Source organism: Heteronotia binoei, chromosome 11, assembly GCF_032191835.1.
Source record: "Heteronotia binoei isolate CCM8104 ecotype False Entrance Well chromosome 11, APGP_CSIRO_Hbin_v1, whole genome shotgun sequence".
In the NCBI taxonomy this organism is placed as follows: Eukaryota; Metazoa; Chordata; class Lepidosauria; order Squamata; family Gekkonidae; genus Heteronotia; species Heteronotia binoei.
In genome coordinates, this window is record NC_083233.1 from 46,778,329 (window position 1) to 46,803,554 (window position 25,226).

Sequence of the window (25,226 nt, forward strand, 5' to 3'; positions counted from 1 at the left end):
CTGAGTATAGCTATATATCCACAGTATTCCAATGTATTTCTCTTTTAGAATAGTGTACCAGAATAATGTGTTTTGTATTGACATACTCAAATAAAAGATATTGGCTGTTTATCTCATTACACATACTAAACCCATTTTCACTGTATTCTAATGTATTATTTTTTTCTAATGGCAAATTAGAATGATGTTTATAATGTATATTACATGTTAAAAACTAAATTAGGTGGACAGGAACATCACCAGGAAAACATTCATTTTGTTTAATCCAGACGTACCAACGGAGCAATTAACAGGCAGCTTTTATTACCTTTTATTGGTTTCCCTCGCAAATGCTATCCAGACCAAATGTTCTTTCAATTTGTTAATTTCACTATTTTGCCATTGGATCCTAACTTTGTATCACTTTGCATTCTTAAACATTGCCAACCAGCTATATGTAGTTCTGCTGACTGTGCCCCATTCCATTGTCTGAAGAAGTATGCATGCATACAAAAGCTTACATTCTGAATAAAACTTTGTTGGTCTTAAAGGTGCTACTGGACTCCTACCTTGTTTCATTTAGGACTTTGTTATGAACGTTTTAAATTAAAATTAGAAGACATTTTGGGATATATATTATAGAAGGCACTGGTGACAGGTTGCTGACATTCCTTTAGATTTATGAATAAGCTGAGCTGTGACAGCAGCCAGTTAAAAATAACCTGAATCCAGCAAAAATAGTTTGGCTGTCAAAATAATGTCTTGATTTCTTGATTTACAGGAGAATTTGCATCCAGCTGGGTTCTTCTTGAAAATTAAAATCCTGCTGAAGGGTTGTGCATCAGATGAAGATGTTGGTTCAGGTACCATTTTTGATTTGACCTAGTCACAGAATAAGCTTCTTGATGGACTGAGGTGGACTTTGAGATGATACTATTGTATGAAGCTGAAGAAGGGAGGGATTTCTCTTGGCTCAGAATGAAAAATTCTTACAGCTGCCCTTGTACTAGTTTGCAATTATATCTCCTTATTAAGAAAAATTAGAGTGGCTCATTGATTGAAAGACTGCACAAAATCGAGGGAAATATAGCAAAGTTTTTGCTGACAGTGAGAAGAGACAATCATGTCCATCCCTCTGAAACAATTCAGACTAGCTTTATCACCATGATGTGCTTTATTTCTTGGAAAGCAAGGAAATCAACTGTTGATTGTTCATTGCATGTTTTTGTACATGGCAAAATATTTTGACTTTATCTCTACCCACCCCCCACCCCATGACTCAATTAACTTCAGCGATTCCTCCTATCTAGCTGCTACTGAACTCCTGCACCATAAGTTTCCTCTGGATATCTACCTGGACACAGCAAAACTTCTTCTGGAGCATGAGAGGTACAGAAATCTCAGATAGTCCTCATTCAATCCAGCAGTAGATTCTTTTAAAAAATATTAGCAAAGGAGGACAAAGAATGTCTATTCTGATGGGGCTTCTTATGTCCTTCCATAAGCTTCACTTGGCCCTTCTTGTGTGCAGTGGTTGTGATCTTCCTGATAGGCGGAAACAATCAGCAAAAAATTGGAATGATATAAGTGATATATTAGGGGGCAGAAATCTCTCTATAAGGCTATGTTGTGGTAATAAGGAGTAAAATGCAGTGATTATTTGCCCCAAACACCCAGATGCTCAGAGCAATTTGAAGAGTAAAATTTGGGGATATAGGCTGGCTAGCTGGTCAGAGGACTGTGATTTGTTTATATGTAGTGATAAGCAGATCTTTCAGAATGCTTGAAGTTTGGATAAGTTCCTGCTGGTAATGTTAAGGAAACTACTTTCATGAAGATGTGAGTACCATGAAGCTTTAGGTATCATATCAGCAGGTACTGATGTTGTTTATAGGTGGGAATCTGAATTCTTTGTCACTGAGAAATTAAGTTGTGCTCAGTTCACATTTTGTTGGAAGTCAACATGAATGTTCAGCTTCTTCTCTTGTGATCTTTGTATATACAGGGAGGCCATTGGTTTTGACTTACTGAAGTCAGTCACTCAGGAGTTTGAAGAATCTCCAGATGTTGGCAAAGCCATTCTTCTTCACATTGAACTCTTGTTACAGAGAATGAATGAACCACTTGCCAAGAAAATGATTGAAGACATCACTTCAAGTTGGTGCCTTGCTTCTCTAAATGCTGTCTGGCAATCATGAGGGGGGGCTCATTTCAATTGAGAAAGGAGTGTATGGCCTTGCAGACCACATTTATCTGTGATCTTAACCTTGATTATGATTGTACAGCGTACTAGTTCAACAGTACAATAACTTTAGGATGGTTTCACTCTGCTTAGAACTGCATTGTCAGGCTTGCTCAGTAAGGCTATAAACTGAAGCTTACTTATTTGGAACTAAATTTTCATGAATTTAGTAGGACACACAGAAATTGCAGATCGAGTAACGAGTATATTTGTAGAACACAGCTTTAGAAAAATAGGTAGAAATTTTGCTTTTGACTTAGCTTGAGGGTTTGTGACAGTATGTGCTTAGAGCTCTAATGGAGATTATGCTTGTGATCTGACATATTTGTCCCAGACCAGTAATTTTATATTTAAAAATTGATAAAATGTTGAACTTTATATCCTCAGATCACAATACAAGAAAACAGCTGACCTCTGGAATATTGAACCGTTTGCACCATGTTCTATGGGACAGAGCTGCCAGAAACTATGAGGTTTGGAATCCTGCAGGGGTATTGCTCTTGGTACAGGTTTAAACCCTCCTCAACCTCCTACCCATTGAGGGTGCAGAGATAGGATAAGTAAGATAAACTGACATGCAATAAAGTATAAAACAACCCAATATCTTCATTTTCTCACTTTTCAGGATTCTCAAATCCTTATACCAGGGTGCAGTCACACAAACTAAGTAACGCACTTTCAATCCACTTTCAGTGCACTTTCCAACTGGATTTTACTTTGTGAACTGGCAAAATCCAGTTAGAGAGTGCACTGAAAGTGGATTGAAAATCCATTATTGTGTGTGTGATCACAGCCTCAGTATTTTTCAAGGGCTGTCTATAGTTTTCCATACAGGAGTATAACACATTCAGAAAGGATTGTCATGGTCCTATTATACAGAATTTTATGTAAACATGCTCTTTAAAATGTCAAGGAAACATGTTCAAGTTGTGACCTGGCAACCCTTTTTTCTGAACAATGACATCATATGTAATATAGCCTCCAATCTTGCTTCTGGCAAACAGTGCTTGAGTCTATGAAAATTTATGCTAGAATAAAAACATAGTCATAGCCTTTAAGGTGCCACAAGATTCTTGTTTTTCTGCAATAGACTATCATGGCAATTTCCCTGGTATTTCTGCCAATAATTGTTTACTGTTCTCCATCTTTATGAAAATGATTTCAAAGCACCTAGTATTTGCAAATCACTTTAAGCACTCTGACTTATAATGCACTTTGAGAGTGTGTGTTATTTCTGAACATTGAGCTGCTTCTAGAATATGATTTCATCTGATATCTTCATTTACAATTAAAAACCCAGAGCAAACATTTGGGTTAATACAGATGAGAAGCTACTGTGAGATCCCTCATTTGGGCTGGAAAGGGAGCCGCTTCTTTCGCTTTTCCTAATTGCATACTTGTTCATAACACATGAAGAGCCTAAACTATTCAAAATGCAATAAGACAAGACATTGTTTATTTTGTAGTTGAAAAAATACTCTGAGGCCCTATCATGGTACAAGTACTCCCTCAGCTTCTATTCCTCTGGGCAGATAGACCAGAATCTGGCAAAATTGCAAAGGAATATGGCTGCTTGCTATCTTCATCTGGAGCAACTTGAAAAGGTATTTCTTTTAACTATTTTTTTCTATTCAGATTCAAGCATGTTTTTTTTCTTTCCTCTTTGGCATTCCTTGTGGATTTGTGAGAATACTTCCTGAATACCCCTTAATAGTCATACTAGCAATAGAGATTTTAGCTTCAAAGATCAGAAAAGACAATAGAACCCAGGGAATAAAAGTGGATGATGAAGAGTTCAGAATGAAAAGCTATGTAGATGACATGGTTCTAACAGTCCCCAAACCCCAGAAGTCATTGCAACGAACGTATCAAAGAATTATAGCCATATCAAGCTATAAAAGTAACAGAAAAAAAGACAAAAATCTTAAAGTTTCTAACACAACAAGAAGAAGAGATTATAAAGAGCACAGAATGCTCAGTAGTTACTCATCCTATTAAATATTTGGGAATAAATGTGACTGGGCAAAATGGCAATCTTTTAAAAAATAATTACCAGAAAACTTGAAAATCAATACTAACAGATTTTTTTAAGATGGAAAAAAAATGTGGCTGGGATAGAATTGCCTGGTCCAAACCAAGAATTATCTGGGGACTTTGGGGATGGAGTCAGGAGACTTTGGGGGTGGAGCCAGGAGCAAGATTGTGACAAGCATGACTGAACTCCAAAGGGAATTCTGACCACCACATTTAAAGGCCCACACACTGGGTTCAGGTAGCTGGCTCAAGGTTGACTCAGCCTTCCATCCTTCCAAGGTCAGTAAAATGAGTACCCAACTTGCTGGGGAGAAAGTGTAGATGACTGGGGAAGGCAATGGCAAACCCCCCTGTAAAAAAGTTCGCCGTAAAAACTTTGTGATGCGATATCACCCCAGAGTTGGAAATGACTGGTGCTTGCACAAGGGACTACTTTTACCTTTTTACACCTTTTAAATGCCTTCCCTCCATTTGGAAATAATGGAGGATAGGGGCACCTTCTTTGGGGGCTCATAGAATTGGGACCCCTGGTCCAATATTTTTGAAATTTGAGAGGTGTTTTGAGGAGAGGCACCAAATGCTATGCTGAAAATGTGATGCCTCTACTTCGAAAAATAACCCCTCAGTCCCAGTTATTTTTATTTGTTTGTTTATTATTCTAGCTGATTTATCCATGGATTGATTCTCCATTATTCATTTATTTTAGCTGATATCCATGGATTGATTCTCCATTATTCCCTATGGGAACCAGACTTCATAGGGAATAATGGAATGCCCAGCAGACATGTTCCCCCCACCCGGCTTCCTGATAACCCTGAAGCAGGGGGAGGGCCTCCAAACCAGGGGATTCCCTGAATCCAACCAGGGATTGGCAACCCTAGGCTGAGAAGAATCTCTGCAATCAAAATGAACATGCTACCAGAATTAAACTTTCTGATCTTTGTGGTCTCTCTGCCTAATATATATTTTGCATTATATGATTGTTTAATATTTTGTAATAAATAAAAAGATATTTAAAAATACAGTTTGTGCTGGAATATATTCTTGCAACAGCTGGTAGCAGTAGAAAATAGCAACAGTAGCACTTTCAAGACTAACAAAATTTGTTGCAGGGCATGAGCTTTTGTGAGTCACTGCTCACTTCTTCAGAGAGTTGGTAGATTTACAGATCAACCTGATCACTTGCTTTAGCTGCTGCAGAGCACAGAGAGTTCTGCTGAAGCACCTCAAAGAACCTCATATTCAAGCAAGTGTTGCAACCAGTTCTGCTTTGCTTGGTTAAAAAAATGTTGGCATAATTTTCTGACATGATTGCTGTTGAAAACATCCTGGCATTACAGACAAAGCAGCTTACAATGCTGGAATGATGCTGTATCAGTGTCTTGTAGGTAATCATGTAATGATGCAAATCTATAGTGCATTTTTGCTCTCTCTGTGTAATTGCTACAAGTTGATTAATTATTGTGCTAATTTTCTCATTCTGTAGGCTCATGAGTCAGTGAAAGAGGCAGAGAGGTGTGACCCAAACAGCATCTTTACTCAGTTCTATGTCTATAAAATAGCAGTCTTAGAGAAGACGTCACAGAAAGGTAAGAGTCACTTTCTTCTTTTTTTTACTGATTTGGTATCCCTTAACTACCTGCCTGAGATTCAGAGGGCAAAAGCACCACATTGGTTCATCTTCATGGCTTCTGTGCAGTCTGACATGGGTTTGTGAAAGCACAGGCCAGCCACAGAGATGAGGATTCTAAAGCTTTCTGGAAGATTCAAAGCATGTGGACCACTTACTCTCCTTTCTGTCTCATGCTGGAGTTTTCCCACCCAAATGGGCACATGATGGAGACAGAGTGCACTCTTCCCTCTGTTCTCTCTTTGCTGCTCTGACTAGAGGATGTATTCTGAAACTTTCTTTGTAGGGTTGCCAATCCCCAGTTGGGGGCAGGGAATCTCTTGGTTTGGAGGCCCTCCCCCCACTTCAGGGTTATCAGAAAGTAGGAGGAGAGGGAAATGTCTGCTGGGCACTCCATTATACCCTATGAAGACTGATTTCCATGGGGCATTATGGAGAATTGATCTGTGGGTATCTGGAGCTCGGGGAGGCTGTTTTTTGAGGTAGAGGCACCATATTTTCAGCATAGCATCTGGTTCCTCTCTTCAAAACACCCCCCATGTTTCAAAAAGATTGGACCAGGGGGTCCAATTCTATGAGCCCTATCTTTCATTATTTTCAAATGGATGGAAGGCATTTAAAAATTGTAAAGTCCCTTTTAATGTGATTGCCAGAACTCCATTTGGAGTTCAGTCGTGGCTGTCACACCCTTGCTCCTGGCTCCACCCCCAAAGTCTCCAAATATTTACTGAGTCAGACCTGACAACCCTATTTCTTTGCCTCAGAACATTTTCTTTGAACAACTCACTGATAGCCAGGATGGCTCTTTTAAAAAAATATTTTAAATGCAGGACAAAAATGGCCCAAAATAACGAGCACAACTCATGTCTGTTCTGTTTGGGGGAAGGGCACAGGACCACAGCTTGTGATTCTTGCAACTTGTTCATCCGTAAGGCCCAGCATGAAATGGCTACCAGACTTAAGGCTGTTCTGTGGCGGGGGAGGGGGGCTGATACTTGCCCTGATAAGTGCCCAGCTCACCTGGAGAAAAGGGCCTGACCACCTTCTGTCATGTCTGTGCCATCTACCCAGCATTGGATCTAACAGATAAAGTGGCATTGTCTCTGAGGACAGTATCAGAGCCACTACCTAAAAAAGTAAAGAGAGAGATGAAATACATTGCTACAGTTTCCTCTCTGGAGCCATCTGTCACTTTGGCATTGAAAAATCTCCATTTCCTCAGCTTAAGGACTCACCATCTCCTTAATGTTGTGCATCACTGCAAGGACTGTAGTTGAGCAACTTCCTTACCCACAAACACCATCTCAGTCACTGAGACCACCTGAGTCACCTCAGTCCTCTGGCAATAAGGTCTGGAGTGCTACCACCAGCTGCATTGTTGGTGCAGCAGTCTCAGAATGTCCCTGGACATCCATTGGTCAAAAGTAGCATGCTCAGCACATTATTCCAATTGTGCCCATCCCAAGATCCTTGGTACCCACTTTCTCATATCTGCTCCAGTAGAACCAATGGGTCCAATAGTTTGCTTACCTGCCTTATCTGTATCTAATGTCGCTCCTGACTGTCAGCTCTGAGGTCCAGTTCCATTGACATCTGCGAGAGGGTTTAGACATAAGATGCCTAGTGAATATCCATTATCAGACTTGGAGGAAAGCTTCAAACATGGATCCAACATGGAATATGAATGCATCGATATTATTGCCAGAGGATGCCATTTATTTATTTATTTACATTAGACTTTTATCCCACCCTCTCTGCAAGTGGACTCAGGGCAGCTTACAACAGTCGTTTACATGATTTAAAACAATAAGTCAAAATCTAAATATAAGAACAACTATGAAAAGCTCTGGCATAAAATAGAAGGTGATATGTTAAAATGGAATAAACTAAACATATCTATGCTGGGGAGGATATCTGCAGTTAAAATGAATGTTCTACCAAGGATGATGTTTTTATTTCAAACTATCCCAATAGTGAAAGATAAGAAACAATTTAACCTGTGGCAAAGAAAGATTTCAGAGTTTATCTGGGCGGGCAAGAAACCAAGAATCAAAATGAAAATCTTAACAGATGCGAAAGAAAGAGGCGGCTTCCAATTACCTGATTTAATGCTATACCATGATGCAGTTTGTTTGGTATGGATTAAGCAATGGATGACCTTGATCAACAAAAAGGACATGGAAATATCTTTGGCTGGCATGCTTATATGTATTACGGGAAAGAGAAGATGGATGGGTTTTTTCACATCACTATATAAGGAGGAGTTTGCTGAATACTTGGAAAAAATATAGTAAGTATGGAGATGAGAGGAAACCACTTTGGATTGTGCCAACAGAAGTAATAAGTATGCCGCAAAGTGTAAGGGAAGGGAAATGGGTATCATACGAACAACTGCTAAAGTTTAAGGGGGGCAAAGTTGAAATGAAATCGATTGAAGAACTGCAGGACAAATTTGATTGGTTTCAGCTGTTACAAATTAAAAGCTTGATAGAGAAAGACATTAAGAGCACAGGTATAAGACGAGAGAAAACAGAAATGGAGAAAATGCTGTTGGGTGAGAATGAAAAATTGATCTCAAGGATGTATAAACTGTTATTGAAATGGTCTACAGAAGAAGAGGTGGTGAAGCCTCAAATGATTAAATGGGCGATTAACTTTAATAAAGAAATACAGATGGAGACGTGGGAACACCTATGGAAGAATTCAATGAAAATATCAACGCGCTATAACATAAAAGAGAACTGTTTCAAAATGCTGTACAGATGGTACATGACACCTAAAAAGCTAACAAAAATGAGTAATCAAGCTCCAGATAGGTGTTGGAAATGTAAAAAACATGAAGGTTCTTTCTACCACATGTGGTGGACTTGTGAAAAGGCGAAACAATTTTGGACAAATCTTGGGTTATAATATTAAGAGAGCACCAGATGTCTTTCTGGTGGGATTACAAATGGAAAGCTTTCCGAAGCAAGACAGAACATTGTTGTGGTATTTGCTTTCAGCGGCGAGAACATTGTATGCGCAAATGTGGAAGCAAGACAGAATACCTGAAAAATGGGACTGGGTCTTAAAGGTTCTTAACTGGAGTGAAATGGACAAACTTACTAGAATCTTAAAAGACAACAATTTGGAGAAGTTTAAAGAAGACTGGAGTAAATTCCAAAGTTACATGGAAATACAATGGAGGGTGAAGAGTCATTTAGTAGTTTATGACAACATCAATTGAACTTTAAATGATAATGAACAATCGTGATTATTGAGTTAGTAGAATATAATTACATGGTAATTATGCATATATGAGTTAAGATAAGATTAAGACAGCTGGAACTCCGGAGTTGACTTTATAACTTTGAGCTTTGTGTTTAATAAATACTAAGTGAATTATAGAGAAAGGGCTATTGAAAGATAACTCTTTGTGTAAAAATTTTATAACGGTGAAAAGATATTTAGTAGTTCAACATTAATTGAACTTTTAATGTTAAAGAGGTATTATGATATTGTGATAAAAGTATTAGTAGAACATAGCTATTTGGTAAATATATATATATGAGAGTTAAGATAAGACTAAGATAGGGGGAACTCTGGAACTGAATTAATAATTATGAGCGTTGTGTTTAATAAGTGCTAAGTGATTATTAGAGAAAAGGCTAGCGAATGATAATTTTTTTTTCTTTCTAAAGATTTTATAATTGTGAATTTACCTTTAATATGCTTTTAATTTGTTTTAAGTACTGGCGGAGGTCATGAATAAGAGTGTGGGGGGGAGGGAAATATGTAATGTATTGGAGAAGTATATTTGAATAGATGAATTTATTCCAATATATTGCAAAATAAAGTTTGGTTACAAAAAAAAAACAAAAACAAAAAACAATAAGTCAATAAAATCTATAAAACATTGATACAATTAAAATTTAAAAACTATTCCACGGTGCTGTACCATTACTATGTTCGCAGTTCTGCTTTTCAGACGGTTGGTCACCGGGAACTCTAGCTGATGTCAGGTGGCAGCTCTCTCTCAGTTTAAGCATCGAAGGCCTGTCAAAATAATTCAGTCTTACAGGCCCTGCGGAATGTAGGAAGGTCCCGCAGGGCCCTTATGGCCTCCGGGAGAGCATTCCATAACTCCGGTGCTGCCACCGAAAGGCTCTGGCTCGTATCAAACGCAACCTGGACTCCTTTGGTCCAGGGGTGGACAGCAGATTTTTTGTCCCTGAACGCAGTGCTCTCTGGGGGATATATGGGAAAAGGCGGGCCTGCAGATAAACAGGTGCCTGACCATAAAGGGCTTTAAAGGTCAATACCAACACCTTGAAATGGATTCGGAACACAATAGGTAGCCAGTGCAGCTCTTTCAGCACTGGCTGAACGTGCTCCCATTGAGGGAGCCTCATTAACAGCCGTGCCGCAGCGTTCTGTACTAACTGTAGTTTCCGAGTCAGCGTCAAGGGTAGCCCCATGTAGAGAGCATTACAGTGATCCATTCTTGAGGTGACCATAGCATGGATCACCATTGGTAAGTCATTGTGCTCCAGAAAAGGAGCCAGCTGCCGCACCCACCGAAGATGAAAAAAGGCGGATCTAATAGTGGCTGCTACCTGGGCCTCCATCGTAAGGGAGGACTCAAGGAGCACGCCCAAGCTCTTGATCTTAGGGGCCTGTATCAATGGCACCCCGTCTAGAGCCGGCAGCTGGACCCCTCCCCTTGGACCACCCCAGCTTAGCTAGAGAACCTCCATCTTCGTCGGATTCAATTTCAGCCGACTCAGCCTGAGCCAGGATGCTATGGCTTGAAGAACCAGGTCCAGGTTTTCCGGGGTACAGTTGGACTGGCCACCCATCAACAGATAGAGCTGGGTGTTGTCTCCGTATTGGTGACAACCCAGTCCATATCTCCTGACAATCTGGGCAAGGGGGCACATATAGATGTTAAATAACATCAGGGACAGAACCACACCCTGAGGCATACCACATGTGAGTGAGTGCCTCTGGGATGACTCCTCCCCTATCACCATCCTTTGTCCCCAATCTTGGAGAAAGGAGGTCAACCACTGTAAGGTGGACCCCTGAATCCCCACATCGGCAAGGCAGCCAGTCAGTAGCTGATGATCAACCGTATCAAAAGCGGCTGACAGGTCCAATAATAGCAGCACTGCTGAGCCGCCCCGATCCAGATGTCGCAGGAGGTCATCCATGAGAGCGACCAGAACCATCTCCGTCCTGTGACATGGTTGAAAGCCGGACTGGAATGGATCTAGTGCGGAAGTGTCCTCCAGGAATCCCTGTAGCTGAATTGCCACCGCCCGCTCTATAACCTTACCCAAAAAGGGAAGGTTTGATACCAGCTGATAGTTCACCAATACGGCCGGATCTGCAGATGGTTTTTTCAAGAGGGGACAGACCACAGCCTCTTTAAGGGGCATGGGAAAGATCCCTTCTATCAGGGATCTATTGATGATACCTTGCAGTGGTTCATGTAGCATCGCCTGGCTAGCTTTTATAAGCCAGGACGGGCACGGATCCAACCTACAAGTCGTAGGCCGTGCAGCTAAAAGGATCCTGTCGACTTCATCCAGGCTGAGTGGACTGAAGGAATCCAGAAATGGACCAGAAGACGTGCTCGGTGCCCCAAGTTCTTTCACTGTATCAAGTATGGCGGGAAGGTCGTGTCGGAGCGACGAAACTTTATCTGCGAAAAAGCTCGCAAAAGCCTCACAGCCTATTTCCAATTCTCTAATATTTTGTTTACCATGCAGTAAAATCGTTAAAGTGACCGAATTATACTAAACAATTGTGCTGGGCGCGAGGTCTCAGATGCAATCCGGGATGCAAAGTAATTCTTCTTTGTGGCCTGGACTGCCATCTCATAGGTCCGCATAAATGACCTATAGGATGTTCTCGTAGCTTCATCGCGAGTATGTCACCATTGTCTCTCTAGTCGTCTTAATTGCCGTTTCATTGATCACAGCTCCAGGATATACCATGGAGCAGATCGTGAACGACATTGGGGAGCGATCTTGTCGATGGCTGTGGAGAGCTGGCTATTCCAGTTCTCCACCAGTTCATCCAATGAGTCGCCAGAGGGCCAGGGATCCTGCATAGCCGTTTGAAGCCGCAAGGGGTCCATCTGGCCACATGGGTGAGCTAAAACTTGCTCACCGCCTAGACGGGGTAGAGGTGGTGTATTCCCAAGAGCCCTCAGGGCATGGTGGTCAGACCATGGCACCGCCTTGGCAGAAATCTGATCCACTCCAACTCCCGCTGCAAAGATCAGGTCTAATGTATGCCCAACTTGGTGCGTGGGCACTGTTACATATTTGGAGAGTCCCAGTGCTGCCATGGAAAGCACTAGGTCAGTCGCCCGAGAGGAAGATTGGTGATCTATTGCCTGTATTACCCATGTAGGACTATTCTCAAAAGGGGCTATTTGGAAAGTCTCTACATCAAATATGAATAGAGGTTTTTATTCGAGCTACTTATTAATAAATTTAAAAGCTGGTGGTAAAAGACTGATCTTAGACCTTAGAGGTTTTAATAAACATCTGAAAGTTTCCAAATTTAGAATGTTGTCAGTATCTGAAGTATTATCTTTGTTGAATAACGGGATGTAGTTTGCTATCTGAGACCTCAAGGATGTCTATTTTCACATCTCTATTCATGAATTCCGCAGAAAATATTGACTATTTCATAATGAGAACACATCCTATGAATGCACAATGTTGTCCTTCAGCCTAGCTACAGCATCAAGAGTCTTCACTAAGTATGTCTCAGAAGTTGTTGGTTTACTTGAGGCTCAAGGGATGCAATTTACCTATACTTGGACAACTGGCTTTTTGCAGACAACACCTAAGTTGCTGGTCTCCCATGTCCAACTAACACACTAGGTCCTTTAAGGTTTGGGATTGAGAGAAGTCTGATTTACATCTAACTAGGTCCATAGGGTTGGGGGCAGGGGGGCTCTCCTAGATTTCATAGAGGATCGGCTTATTTACCTCTGCAAAGAGCTTGTGCTATCTAGTTACTTATGGCCCAGTTTTCTACACACAGGTTTCAAGAAACTCTGTATACAAACGTTATTGGGATTGTTACCTGAACATCTGTGGTTCCCATGTAAGACTGCACATATGTCAAGTTTCACAAATTTAAGATCAAATCCAACCTTTGGTGGGTTAGATTATCTATTCCTAATGTTGAAGTTGGATATATATCCAGAGACAGAAGTTTGCTCTTGTAATTCCTTGGGAGGTGAGGTGTGATCACTTCGATATCAAGATCGATCCAAGTGGGCAGCCGTGTTGGTCCTTGATTCCCTTGTCTGTTTTTAGCACACGAAAGCTTACGTTCTGAATAAAACTTGGCCTTAAAGGTGCAACTTGACTTCTGCTTTGTTCCATATCAAGGGACTATGGTCTGAGAAGGAACCTGGGTTACATATTAACCTAGTAGAGTCAGAGTGATTAGAAATACTCTTGCCTCTTTGGCAGCTCTCCTTGTAAAAAGGCAGGTCCTGCTGGTCACAGACAACATGACAACAAAATTCTATCTGAACAAGCAGGGAGGGACAGACTAACTAGCCTTAAGCATGGAAGTCACTTCCATTTAGCAGTGGGCCATTCAAAGAAACATCACAGTATTTAACTACAATGTCACAGCAGATACACTAAGCAGCGGAGGCAAAAGCAGACCACAAGTGGTCTCTCAATAGCTGTTATTTACAGCTGATTTTTCAAAAAGGGGAGACACCCTTGTGCAGAGCTGTTAGCTTAAAAAGAAAATGCCAAATGTTCCTTCATAGACAATAGCAGACAAGGACTCCGTTGGGGAAGGGGCCTATTTTGTGCTTTCCACCCTTTTACTATACTGCACAAAGTAACTGCCAGGTTAAAAGTGGAACAGTTGACATGCATATGCATAGTGGCCTAGGAGGGTATGGTTTTCAGCTCTATGGGACCTCTCACAATGAAAGCACATGGAGCTTCCAGTGGAGGACAACCTACTGTACATAGGTTTCCTCCTCCATCACTATGTCAGGTTACTACCTCTCACTGCATGGTTGGATAAAGTCACAGAATTTCTCATTTTGCCTGTAAACCAGCCGTACGTAAATCTTATACAGCCAAGTGTTGGAGTTTTAGTGAGTGGGCAGCCCACAATGGAACCTAACTTGATAACTGCCCTATAGATATTTTTAGTATTTATTTATTGTATTAGATTTATGAATTACCCAATCTCTGCTATTGTGTGACTCTGGGCTATATACAACATGGTGAAACATTTTAAAAGGTTAAAAATAAATACTAAAATATTTTTACAGCAATCTAAACAATCAGGTGGCAAAGACAAACAGTTACAGTTCAACCCCTAATTCTGGACTAATATGCCTTGCCCTTTTCCAGACAAAAGTCACCACCAGAGCTCAGGCCTCTTCAGGCACCTTTCTTGGCAGGGTCTTAGTAAATGACATTTGCACGGCTGCTATCTGGTTGACTCCATCCAGATTTGTGAGTCATTACTCGATGTGGATTCCACAAAAGATGCAGCTGTGGGGCTAGCAGTGCTAGAATCACCTTTTTGCTGACCAGCCCACACCCACCTCCTCAATAATTAGCTTGGTACTTTCCCATGTGGAACTGCACAAAAGCCACTAAGATGAAAACAAAGTTGACACTTATGTTTAACTGTTGTTCGTCGAGTGGTCTTTTGTTGGGTACTCACTCCACGCCTCTTTTCCTACTGTGACCTGATCACTGTGAGGGCCTATCTTGTTCACAGCTGCAAAAGGAGAACTGAAGGAGGAGTGCTCTCATCAAACAGCAGTTTGGGTGGGAAAACCAGTGCAAGATAGTAGTGCTCCTACTGCTTCAAGTCTTCCAGAAAGCTTTAGAATCCTCACCTACAGAGCTGGCCTGCACCTGCACAGGCCCATGTTTAGGGTTGCCAAGTCCAATTCAAGAAATATCTGGAAACTTTAGGGGTGGAGCCAGGAGACATTGGGGGCGGAGCCAGGAACAAGGGTGTGACAAGCATAATTGAACTCCAAGAGAGTTCTGGCCATCACATTTAAAGGGACAGCACCTTTTTAAATGCCTTCCTTCCATAGGAAATAATGAAGGATAGGGGCACCTTCTTTTGGGGCTCATAGAATTGGACCCCTTGGTCCAATTGTTTTGAAACTTGGGGGTACTTTGGGGAGAGGCACTAGATACTATATTGAAAATTTGGTGCCTCTACCTCAAAAAACAGCTCCCCCAGAGCCCCCGAAACCTCCAGAACAATTCCCCATTATACCCTATGAGAATTGATCTCCACAAAGGGAATAATGAAGACGTTTCCCTCTTCCCCCCCCCGGTTTCTGGCGAGTCTGAAGCAGGGGATTGGCCTCTCTACTCACCAGTTGCTGCCAGCTTCTTCACAGCAACACAGACACACCATTGAAGCCTTTCAAGTCAAGCCTCTGGAGGTGCAAAGGCACATGGTCCTTTGCAGGCTGGGCAGGGCTTCCCCTCTCCCCCCACCAGCCAGCTGACTGGGGGCGGGAAGGTAAGGGCAAGGAGAAGCTGCTGGGATCGGGGCTGGGTGGGAAGGGCCAGCATTCCCCCCCCCCCGCTTTCCGGATTTTTGGCGAGCAGGGGGAGGAGGCTCCAAAAAGGGGGGCCCCCGCCCAGGCGGGGGATTTGGGAAGCCTACCCATGTTACATAGAATCAGGCTAGGGCAGCCAAGTCTGGATTGGACAATACCAGGAGGCTTTGGGGGAAGATCCAGCAGTGGGTGGAGTATGGGGAGGGGAAGGGAAGGAAGGGACGTCAACATGGTACAATGCCATAGAGTCCACCCTTCAAAGACACCATTTTCTCCAGGGAAGCTGACCTCTGTCAGCTAGAGATCAGTTGTAAAAGCCGGAGGTCTCTAGAACCCACCTGGAGGCTAGCAACCCTAAATCAGGCAGAAGGAAATGCTTCCTCCAGCTGTTGGGTTTTTTGAGCACCAGGGGAATGACATGCTCATCTAGTAAAGCAGGGAACTCCTCCTTCTGGACTTGTGTTGGAGCAGATATACAGAACCATGATCCTAGCAGAGTTCACTGTATCAGTATACTACCAGTATAGTTAATCCCTCTTGCCTGATTGTAGTTATTACTGTCATTATACAAATCCTAATAACTGTGATCAGGGAATGAATAACAGGGGTGCTTTTCAGTTACACCACTATTATTTGAACATATATTTGGAATTGGTGTAGTATATTTTTAGTTATTACATACACCACAAGGGCATTTATAAGTCCTTCAAGTGTATGACTGGATAACTATTGCACTTCCTGTCTCTAAACTAGTTTTGATTAGTGTCTCTGAAAATGATACATTTCCCCTCTCTCTCTTTCCTAATGAGCATAGCCATTTCAAACCATGTGAGAACCATTATGCTTTCCCCTCTGTAGCAAATAACAATAATATGGGGAGGGGAGGAGGGCTAAACACCCCCTCTTCACTCCACAGCCCGGATCTAAACTGGAGGTTCCTCTGTGGCTGATGTTTAAGAAACAGCCCAACATGGGAGATCTTCTTAATTACAAGTCTTCTTTCTCATATATAGCTTGGCTCCATATTAAATTGTAGAAATCAAGGGTGAGATGCAAATAACATGTATATACATAACAGTTTTTCCCCCCACCAGAACCTGATTTAGTTAATCTCTTCCCAAAAATAAATATGTAATTTGTGCATAAAATCTAGGAAAGGAAACAACAGCAATTTAATTGGGGGGGGGGGAGAAATAGTTTTTGTTCTTATGCAAAATGAAGGAATCTGAAATATAAATGAACAAAGTCAGCTATATTGAGCCGAAATACTCCTAAGCAAAGTTATAGCCCTAGTAATGAGAATAATAAACTAGGTAAAATAGAACAGAACAAATTAGAACAGGAGGCAACTCATTTTCCCCTCCCACTCTATTTCTTCTTTCTCTTTAATTTTTTATTGTTGTTCTTCCCCTTTCCTGAAAGCCCTCATAGCCTCTCCCTTTCTCCTCTTCTCCTTTTTTCTCCTCATAATGATCCTTTGAGGTAAGTTAGGCTGAAAGTATATGATTGGCCCCGAACTACCCACTGAGCTTCCAAAGCAAGATGAGGATTTAAACCAGGGTCTTCCAGACCCTACTCTGAAATTTAACTGCTACCCCACACTGCCTTTCATAGGTGGCTGTTGTTGAGCAGCAGCAAGCAGCTAGACCTAGGTGAGTTATGTAAGTCAGGTGGTATAAGATTGCTGTCAGGCCTAGGATTGCCAACCTCCAGGTGGAACCTAAAGATTTCCCAGAATTACAACTGAACTCCAGATAGGGTTGCCAAGTCCAATTCAAGAAATATCTGGGGACTTTGGGGGTGGAGCCAGGAGACATTGGGGGCGGAGCCAGGAACAAGGGTGTGACAAGCATAATTGAACTCCAAGGGAGTTCTGGTCATCACATTTAAAGGGACAGCACACCTTTTTAAATGTCTTTCTTCCATAGGAAATAATGAAGGATAGGGGCACCTTCTTTTGGGGCTCATAGAACTGGACCCCATGGTCCAATTGTTTTGAAACTTGGAGGGTATTTTGGGGAGAGGCACTAGATACTATACTGAAAATTTGGTGCTTCTACCTAAAAAATTAGCTTCCCCAGAGCCCCCGAAACCTCCAGATCAATTCCCCATTATACCCTATGAGAAATATTCCAAATAGGGAATAATGAAGACGTTTCCCTCTCCTCCACACACACCCTTCTCGCAAATCTGATGTAGGGGATTGGCTCTCTACTCACCAGCCAGCTTCTTCACAGTAACAAAGACACAGACACAGAAAGCTGAAGCCTTTCACCACCTCCGGAGGTGCAAAGCCATATGGTCCTTTGGGGCGGGGCAGGAAGCAGTCTGGGAAAGCTCCGGCTGCTGTGATGGAGCTGGGTGGGAAGGGGAGGGGCAAGGAGAAGCTGCTGCAATCCGAGGTGAGAAGGGAAGGGAAGGGAGGAGGAGAAGCATCAGGGATCGGTGGGAAGGGAAGAGGAGAAGCTGCTGGGATCTAGGCTGCGTGGGAAGGGCTGCCATTCCCCCCGCTTTCTGGATTTTTGCCAAGCGGGGGGAGGAGGCTCCAAATCGGGGGTCCCCCGCCCAGGCGGGGGGATTTGGGAAGCCTAACTCCAGACAACAGAGATCTGCCCCCTAGGTAAAATGGCTGCTTTGGAGGGTGGATTCTATGGCATTGTTTCTGACTGAGGCCTCTCCCCTCCCCAAACCCTGCTCTCCTCAGACTCAACTACAAACCTCCAGAAATCTCCCAACCTGGAGCTGGCAACCCTAGCCCCAGGCCTGGTCCCAGGAAGTCCTCCCTCAAAGCCAAAATAGATCTGGAAAAGGCCTTGTCCCCTTCCCCTTGGAATGCTCTGTTGCTTAGGAACAGCCACTGAGGGAACCCATGGCTTAAAACCACAGGTGCTCCATTTATCATTTTTAGGTTTTTAAAACCACTATTATTTTTTTAATTCTAGATTTCACAGGGGTTTTTTTACAAACCTGGGGCCCTTTTCAGGTTTGTAGAAAGATATGTTTTGCTCATTCACAGCTCCAGTCACCAGATTTAAGTATCCAAAGATTTGGGCAACTACTATTAGTTTATAAACAAGCGGGGGCCTGCAAGATCTCTTCCCCCCTTTCCAAGTCATAGATAATTTTTCATCTTTGTCTTATCACAAGTTAGCTTTATTCCTTTCATCTGACAGATTTCCAAACTTGCTGTTGCAAAATTTTTCCATTTGTTTAATGTTTTGTCCATATGATGCTACTTAACAAATGGTTTTTTGACTGTTCAAGGAAATATTAATGGGAAGAAAAGCTCACTGGAGGGGGAGAGACTGTGCTGGCTCACCTAGAGCTGCTCCAGGTGAGCTGCAGAAAGCAGCGGCAGAGGGAGTCTCTGGGGGGAATTTAACCCCCATTTTATATTCATTTATTTAAAATTTAAAAATATTTCAGGTTTTTCTGCACACCTGGGAAGTTTCCCAAGTGTGCAGAAAGATTTGTTTAGCCGCCATATGGCCCTATTCTGCGGATTTAGCTATCCACAGATGGAGGCCACAGGGGACTATTAGACTATAAGACAATATAGTCTAGATTTCTAGATGTCACCGTTTGGTACCCTGCATTCAATATATGAAACATCTGTGTCAAAGATCATCATATTGCAGGATCACAGTGTTAGAGATTTTGGCTGCAATCCTAAGAATACTGGAGTAATATAGGGCTTGCTTCTTAGTAGACTTGCTTAATATCAGTCCCTTTGATACCAATTTGTTACATATTGCATCACATTTGCTAAATGGTAAAATACCTTCTTATGGTTTAGGTACCTTCTTATGGCTTTGGTACTGCATGCCTACTCTAGTCAAGGGAGTAGTGTCCTTTGAAGAGATAAGATTAGGGATTTAGTGTATCACTGACTCAAATCATGCTGATAACTTTACACTAAGATATTGGTTATAAAGAATAATTTCTTTGAAAATGTGGTGGTACTCATAGGCCTTAAGAAAGTCAGCTGTAAACTTCAGAAAACATCAGAGGGACTGTAGCTCAGTGGCACAGCTCCTATTTTGTGTGTAACAACTTTGAAAATGTGATGTATTATATGGCTTCTGTTTAAACCAGTTCTATTCCAGTGTTTGTTGTATATTATACTGTCTTTATTGCATTTTGTTACAACTGTAATCTGTCTGGAATCCCAACAAGAAAGGCAAATAATAAATAAAGTAAATAACATACATTGAAGGATCTTGGGTGCTCGCAAAGAACTTTATTAGGGATCATGAAGAGCCAGTGCCATTCAGAGAACATTGGCCTGTAGTCTCATTTAGCGTAAAGAAGCTTTATATTATCCATTGTATAGGAACAGCAGCAGACTATTATTTATTATTATTGTTGTTCTTGTATTTTCTTAGCTTTTGATGCCATTGTGGCAATGGGGAAGTCAGCAGCGCAGCTGGATACACTATTAACAGATGGCGGCATGGCTACCAATCTTCTAAGTTTAGCAGCCCAGATTGCCTTGGAGGTACCAACATGGGCTTATTTTCAGATTTTGAGTATCTTTGATGTATCTCTTTCTAAATTTGCTCTGGTCTGATTTATCACAGGAGCAGGTAGCTGTCAGCCCTTGTTACTCCAGAGTACACAAACTGGCCACTTCATTCCTAATCTGCAACACTACAATTCAGTTTAACAGTGGTTCTTTTCTGATGCTAGGTAACTGTTTTTGAAACAAGTTGGATATCCTGGTAGCATCAAGGATTTTTAAAAGAGGTCTTTCTGTATCAGTTTGCTTAGAAAAAACTGCAGTACATGTGTGTAAACAAAACATATACATAACCATCTTGAAAGTGCAATCCTGTGCAGAATTAATCCAGCCAAAACCAAATGAAATCAGAGGATTTAGGTAGGAATAATTCTGTATGTTCCTAACAAAATCTTATCCTCATGTGGAGTCTAGCTAGCATTTCTCCTGCACACAGATTTCCTTTGTATGCTATATAGTCAGACCAATAAGAGATACTGTTATAACTGAAGGCATCTCTTATGAAGAGGTCTGAGCTGGTACATTGTACCTCAGGGGTGTCAAATATATGGCCCAGGGGTCAGAACCAGCCTGTTCAGAGCTCTTATCCATCCCACAAGCAACTGGTGCAGGATGGGAAAGGAAGGTGGCTGCTTGGGGGATGAGTGGGCACACATGGTGTGGTGTGTGTGGTCAAAGCTGTCAAGAAATAAAAAGGAAATTGCTAGGGGCAAAACTATGAGGCTGAAGTAAAATACTGGGGGGGGGGGGGGGAAGAATGACAGCAAAGGCAGAGAAAGAGGAGGAGTGGTGTATTTTTACCTCCTGGCTCCTACAGCTGTAGCTCAGCAAGGATTGACACTACATGAAAGGGCAGAGCTGAGAGGCCAGAGCTGCCACTGCTGTAGCAAATGGCAACCATGAGGGGGGTGGTGGCAAGAGCAGGTGAACAAAGCAGTGGTTTGCTGATGAAGGGACGGGGCTAGCAGGGGAGAGAGGAGGAAGAGGGCTAGCATATGGAATGGGAGGCAACTAGATTATCTTATGCATATTGCTCTGAGGGGAAAGATGTCCCAGCCTCAGAAGTAAAGGGGAAAAGGGGCACTGCTGTCACTGCCACACGTCTGAACAGCCGTGGAATCAAGAGGCAGAGTGAATGTCAGGGAGGGTGACTTCCCTTCTCTTCCACACCTGTTTTCAGTTCATGAAGAAAAAGGGGCCATGGGAGGACAAAAAGCACTCCTTGGAGGTTTCAGAAACAGCCTCTCCATCAGACCTTCTCCTCAGCTCCACTGTTTCTGTGAGAAATGGATGAGAGATGACCCCCTCCCCGCCCCCAGGAACATGTTGTCTGGGTCACCCAAGGCTGGTTGCTCAGCCTAGTCCACCTCACAGGATTGGTGGGGGGTTGGGGCAGTGGAGGGGGAAGTCCATTGTGCCTCCTCAGTATCCTCAAAGGTAAGACAGGGGAAGAGAGGAAACAAAGAGTGAGAGATGGATCGAGCCATGCTTGGCTGCTGAAGCTGGGTATATGGGGGAGTGCTGAAAAACCATCTTATTTACGTGCAAAGGTGACTCCATCTCCTGAGAGTGCTATATATACAAAAAGTAACTAATTTGTATGGGAATGTAAGCTTTCCCCCTTTTATGGTATCCCTCAGAATAAAACTAGTCTTTCACATGATTACTTATATTTATTGGGAGTCTGTGAATTCCCCAGTAAATCAATTACTTTGTATTTTGAGTAAAACATAACTGGGGTTGCCTATGTCATTTATAAAGTTTATATCTCTAGTACCTGGCATTACATTTTATGGCATACATAGCCCAGCCTTACAAAGTAACATACATGCCATATCCAGCCCTTGTAACAAATGAGTTATGTAGAGTTATGTACACCTTTAAAGCCCTATATGGCCTAGGACCTGCCTACCTTAGGGACCGTCTTTTCCCATATGCCCCCCCAGAGAGTGCTGCGATCTGGCTCTCAAAATCTGCTTGTAATCCCTGGGCCAAAGGAGGCCCGGTTGAAGTCAACTAGGGACAGGGCCTTCTCAATCACAGTCCCTTGCTGGTGGAACCAGTTACCGGAAGAGGTCAGGGCCCTGTGGGACATTGGACAGTTCCGCAGGGCCTGTAAGACAGTCCTCTTCCGGTTGGCTTATAACTGACCGGCATTGAAATACTCTGAAGGAAGTCTATAAGATAGCACACTGACATTGACTGATATATTGATATACTAGTTGTTTTAATTATGTAAATTATTGTATTTTAATTCTGAATGTTATTGTTAGAACTTGTATGCTGTGAGCTGCCCTGAGCCTGCCTCGGTGGGGTAGGGCGGGATATAAATCAAATCAAATTAAAAAAAAAATTGTAGACATTTTATTTAGCCTAAACCCAGTTAGTATTTGAATGGGAGACCTCCAAAGAATACCAGGGTCGTGATGCAGAGGCAGACAATGGCAAATCACCTCTGAAAGTCTCTTGCCTTGAAAACCCCATGAGGTCAGCATAAGTCAGATGTAACCTGACAGCAGTTTCTAGCACCACCATGGCTGTCTGTAACATAGTCATTTCAGTATATTTAAACACTTTATGGTAAGGCAAATTAAGATTAATTCAATATATCTAGATACTCTTTCCTGATCCAGTTTTTGGTAAATTAGAGTATATTTAAATATTTTTAGGACCCTCTATGTTCCATTGTAGGTTAAATGATATTTATATTATACTTAAAATGATACAGGGACTACTTGTCCTTTATGTTTAAGTACCAAATATGTTTTGTTTTCTTTTCAGAACGAGCAACAGTCTGTGGCTATCAAAGCCTTGGAGTATTTATCTCAGCTCCTGCAAGACAATCAGCAAGCACTTACGGCTTTAGAGTGAGTTACAATTTATGTTTACATTAATGAAATTAATCAGTTCAGAGTTATCAAGTGATGTAGAACTATATAACTTTTTTTTGTTAAAATGATTCGTTTCATATTGCTTTTAGCAACAAATGCAGTTGATTGAATGGCTTAGTCATATGTGAGAAATTCCATCTGTCCTGTTTCATTGTACCTCTAGCTGCTTGTACCTCTAGATCCTTGACTGGATCTCCAGATGTAAATTATGTTCCTGAAAGGCAGCCATATAATGCATATATTATTTGGATCAACACTGGGGGGTGGGGCTTTCTATTCCCTGTGCACTATTCCCTGATCAGAAATTCCCCTTCAATGGGCTGCTCTTAGTCTTATTAAGCAAACGGAAGATTGGAAGCTCTTACCGTGAAGCTTCCTTCTCGGTGGTCCTGGAGTGGGACGGTCCGAAACTGTTGGGAGTAGGCTCCTCCTCCAGAACAGGGTTGTTGATCGCTTGATCCGGCCTGGGGGAGGGGCCGCTCCCTTAGAAACTCTCCAGCCCATAGAACAGCCATGCTCCCCCATCGACATAAATCTGTAAGACAAAACTCTGCATCATGGTAACAAACCACGCGGAGACCATAATGATGCAACTCCATTTTAATAACTGCAAACAGCAGAAGTAGCGGTAACCAGACAGAAAACCTCCGCTACCAGTGCCCCAGTACCTCCCACAACCAAGCTCTCATAGCTATCCACCTAGAGCAAGGTACCACACCGGGTGGGATGGACCGTCCCACTCCAGGACCACCGAGAAGGAAGCTTCACGGTAAGAGCTTCCAATCTTCCGTTCTCCGGTGGTCCCTGGTAGTGGGACGGTCCGAAACTGTTGGGACATACAAAAGCAATATGTACCCTGGGCAGGAACCTCTACCTTCAATGTATGACCTGTTGTAGCAACCTGCGACCAAAAGCCGCTTCAGCAGATGCCCACCTATCCACCCTATAATGCCTGGTGAAGGAATGGACAGAACTCCAGGTGGCTGCCCTACAGATGCCTTCTAGAGATGAGAAGGACTTGTATACTGCAGATGTGGCCGCTCACCGTAGGGAATGCGCCGTGACTCCTCCTGGAGGTTCCAACCCTGACGCTGTATATGCAGACGAAATACACTGCCCCAACCACCTGCTCAGGGTTGAAGAAGAAACTGGTTTTCCCAACGAGGGGGAATTAAAGGAAACAAACAAGGACTCTGACCTCCTAAAGTCCTTGGTTCTATCTATATAAAAACTCAAGGCACGCCTCACATCTAACTGGTGCCACTCCTCTTCCCTCTCGTGCTTGGGATTAGGACAGAATTGAGGGTAAAACCACATCCTGGGATCGGTGAAAAACTGAATTTACTTTAGGAACAAACGTCGGATCAGGTCTCAACACCACCCTGTCCTTATGGAAGGTACAAAGGTCTTTATCCACGGACAGGGCCTGCAACTCGGATACTCTGCGGGCCGAAGTAATCCCCACTAAAAACAACGTTTTAAGGGTAAGATCCTTCAGACTACAGGTGGCCATGGGCTCAAAAGGTGCATGACACAACGCCTTCAGCACCACATTTAACTTCCAGGTAGGAAACCTATGTGCTGTAGGGGGATTCAACAAGGACACTCCCCTTAAAAAAACGTTTAACGTGCGGATGCAGTGTCAAAGAACCCCCTTTCTTAGTTCCACGCACCACCGAAATAGCTGCCACCTGCCTACGAAGGGTATTAGTGGCCAGCCCCTTATCCAGGCCCTCTTGCAAGAACAGCAACAGCTTCCGGACTGGTAACTTTAAGGGATCCCAGCCCCTTTCTACACACCAACTGGAAAAGACCCACCAAGTGTTATTATACACCCGAATGGTAGAACCTTTCCTAGATGCCAGCATAGTGTCAATCACGGTTGAGTCAAACCCCAACTTAACTAACTGCGACTGCTCAACCTCCACACAGTTAACTGCAACATGTCCGGTTGAGGATGGCATACTGTCCCTTGTGTCAGTAACGTCTCGGATACTGGAAGACGCCAAGGCTTCTCCGTCGACAGCCACAAGAGATCCTGAAACCACCCCCATCTCGGCCAGAAGGGAGCAATCAGAACCAGCTCCGCGGATTGTTGAAGAATCTTGTGCATCAATCGAGGAATCAGTTGCAGTGGCGGGAAGGCGTACAGAAGCCCGTCCGGCCAGTCGCAGTTGAGAGCGTCTACGCCCTCCGCCTGATCGTCCTTCTGTTTGGCAAAAAACCGTCGCACTTGACGATTGTCCGCCGTTGCAAACAAGTTCACAGCCACTCTGCCGTATCTGTGCTGAAGAGACTGGAAGACTGCCGTGTCCAGTGACCATTCCGTCTGATCCAGCCGCTGTCTGCTGAGC

General features: G+C 42.8%; 1 protein-coding gene across 1 annotated transcript in view; it reads left to right on the plus strand.

Annotated features, from left to right (window-relative positions):
* The window catches only part of TEX11 (testis expressed 11), an 80,720-nt gene that overhangs the window by 22,086 nt on the left and 33,408 nt on the right, over positions 1-25,226 (plus strand). Inside the window, exons 12-19 of the mRNA XM_060249425.1 lie at positions 761-842; positions 1,290-1,368; positions 1,985-2,136; positions 2,609-2,694; positions 3,688-3,825; positions 5,742-5,844; positions 19,848-19,960; positions 22,763-22,848. Of these exons, the coding sequence (XP_060105408.1) occupies positions 761-842; positions 1,290-1,368; positions 1,985-2,136; positions 2,609-2,694; positions 3,688-3,825; positions 5,742-5,844; positions 19,848-19,960; positions 22,763-22,848 (839 nt within the window). The remainder of the gene's footprint in view (positions 1-760; positions 843-1,289; positions 1,369-1,984; positions 2,137-2,608; positions 2,695-3,687; positions 3,826-5,741; positions 5,845-19,847; positions 19,961-22,762; positions 22,849-25,226) is intronic.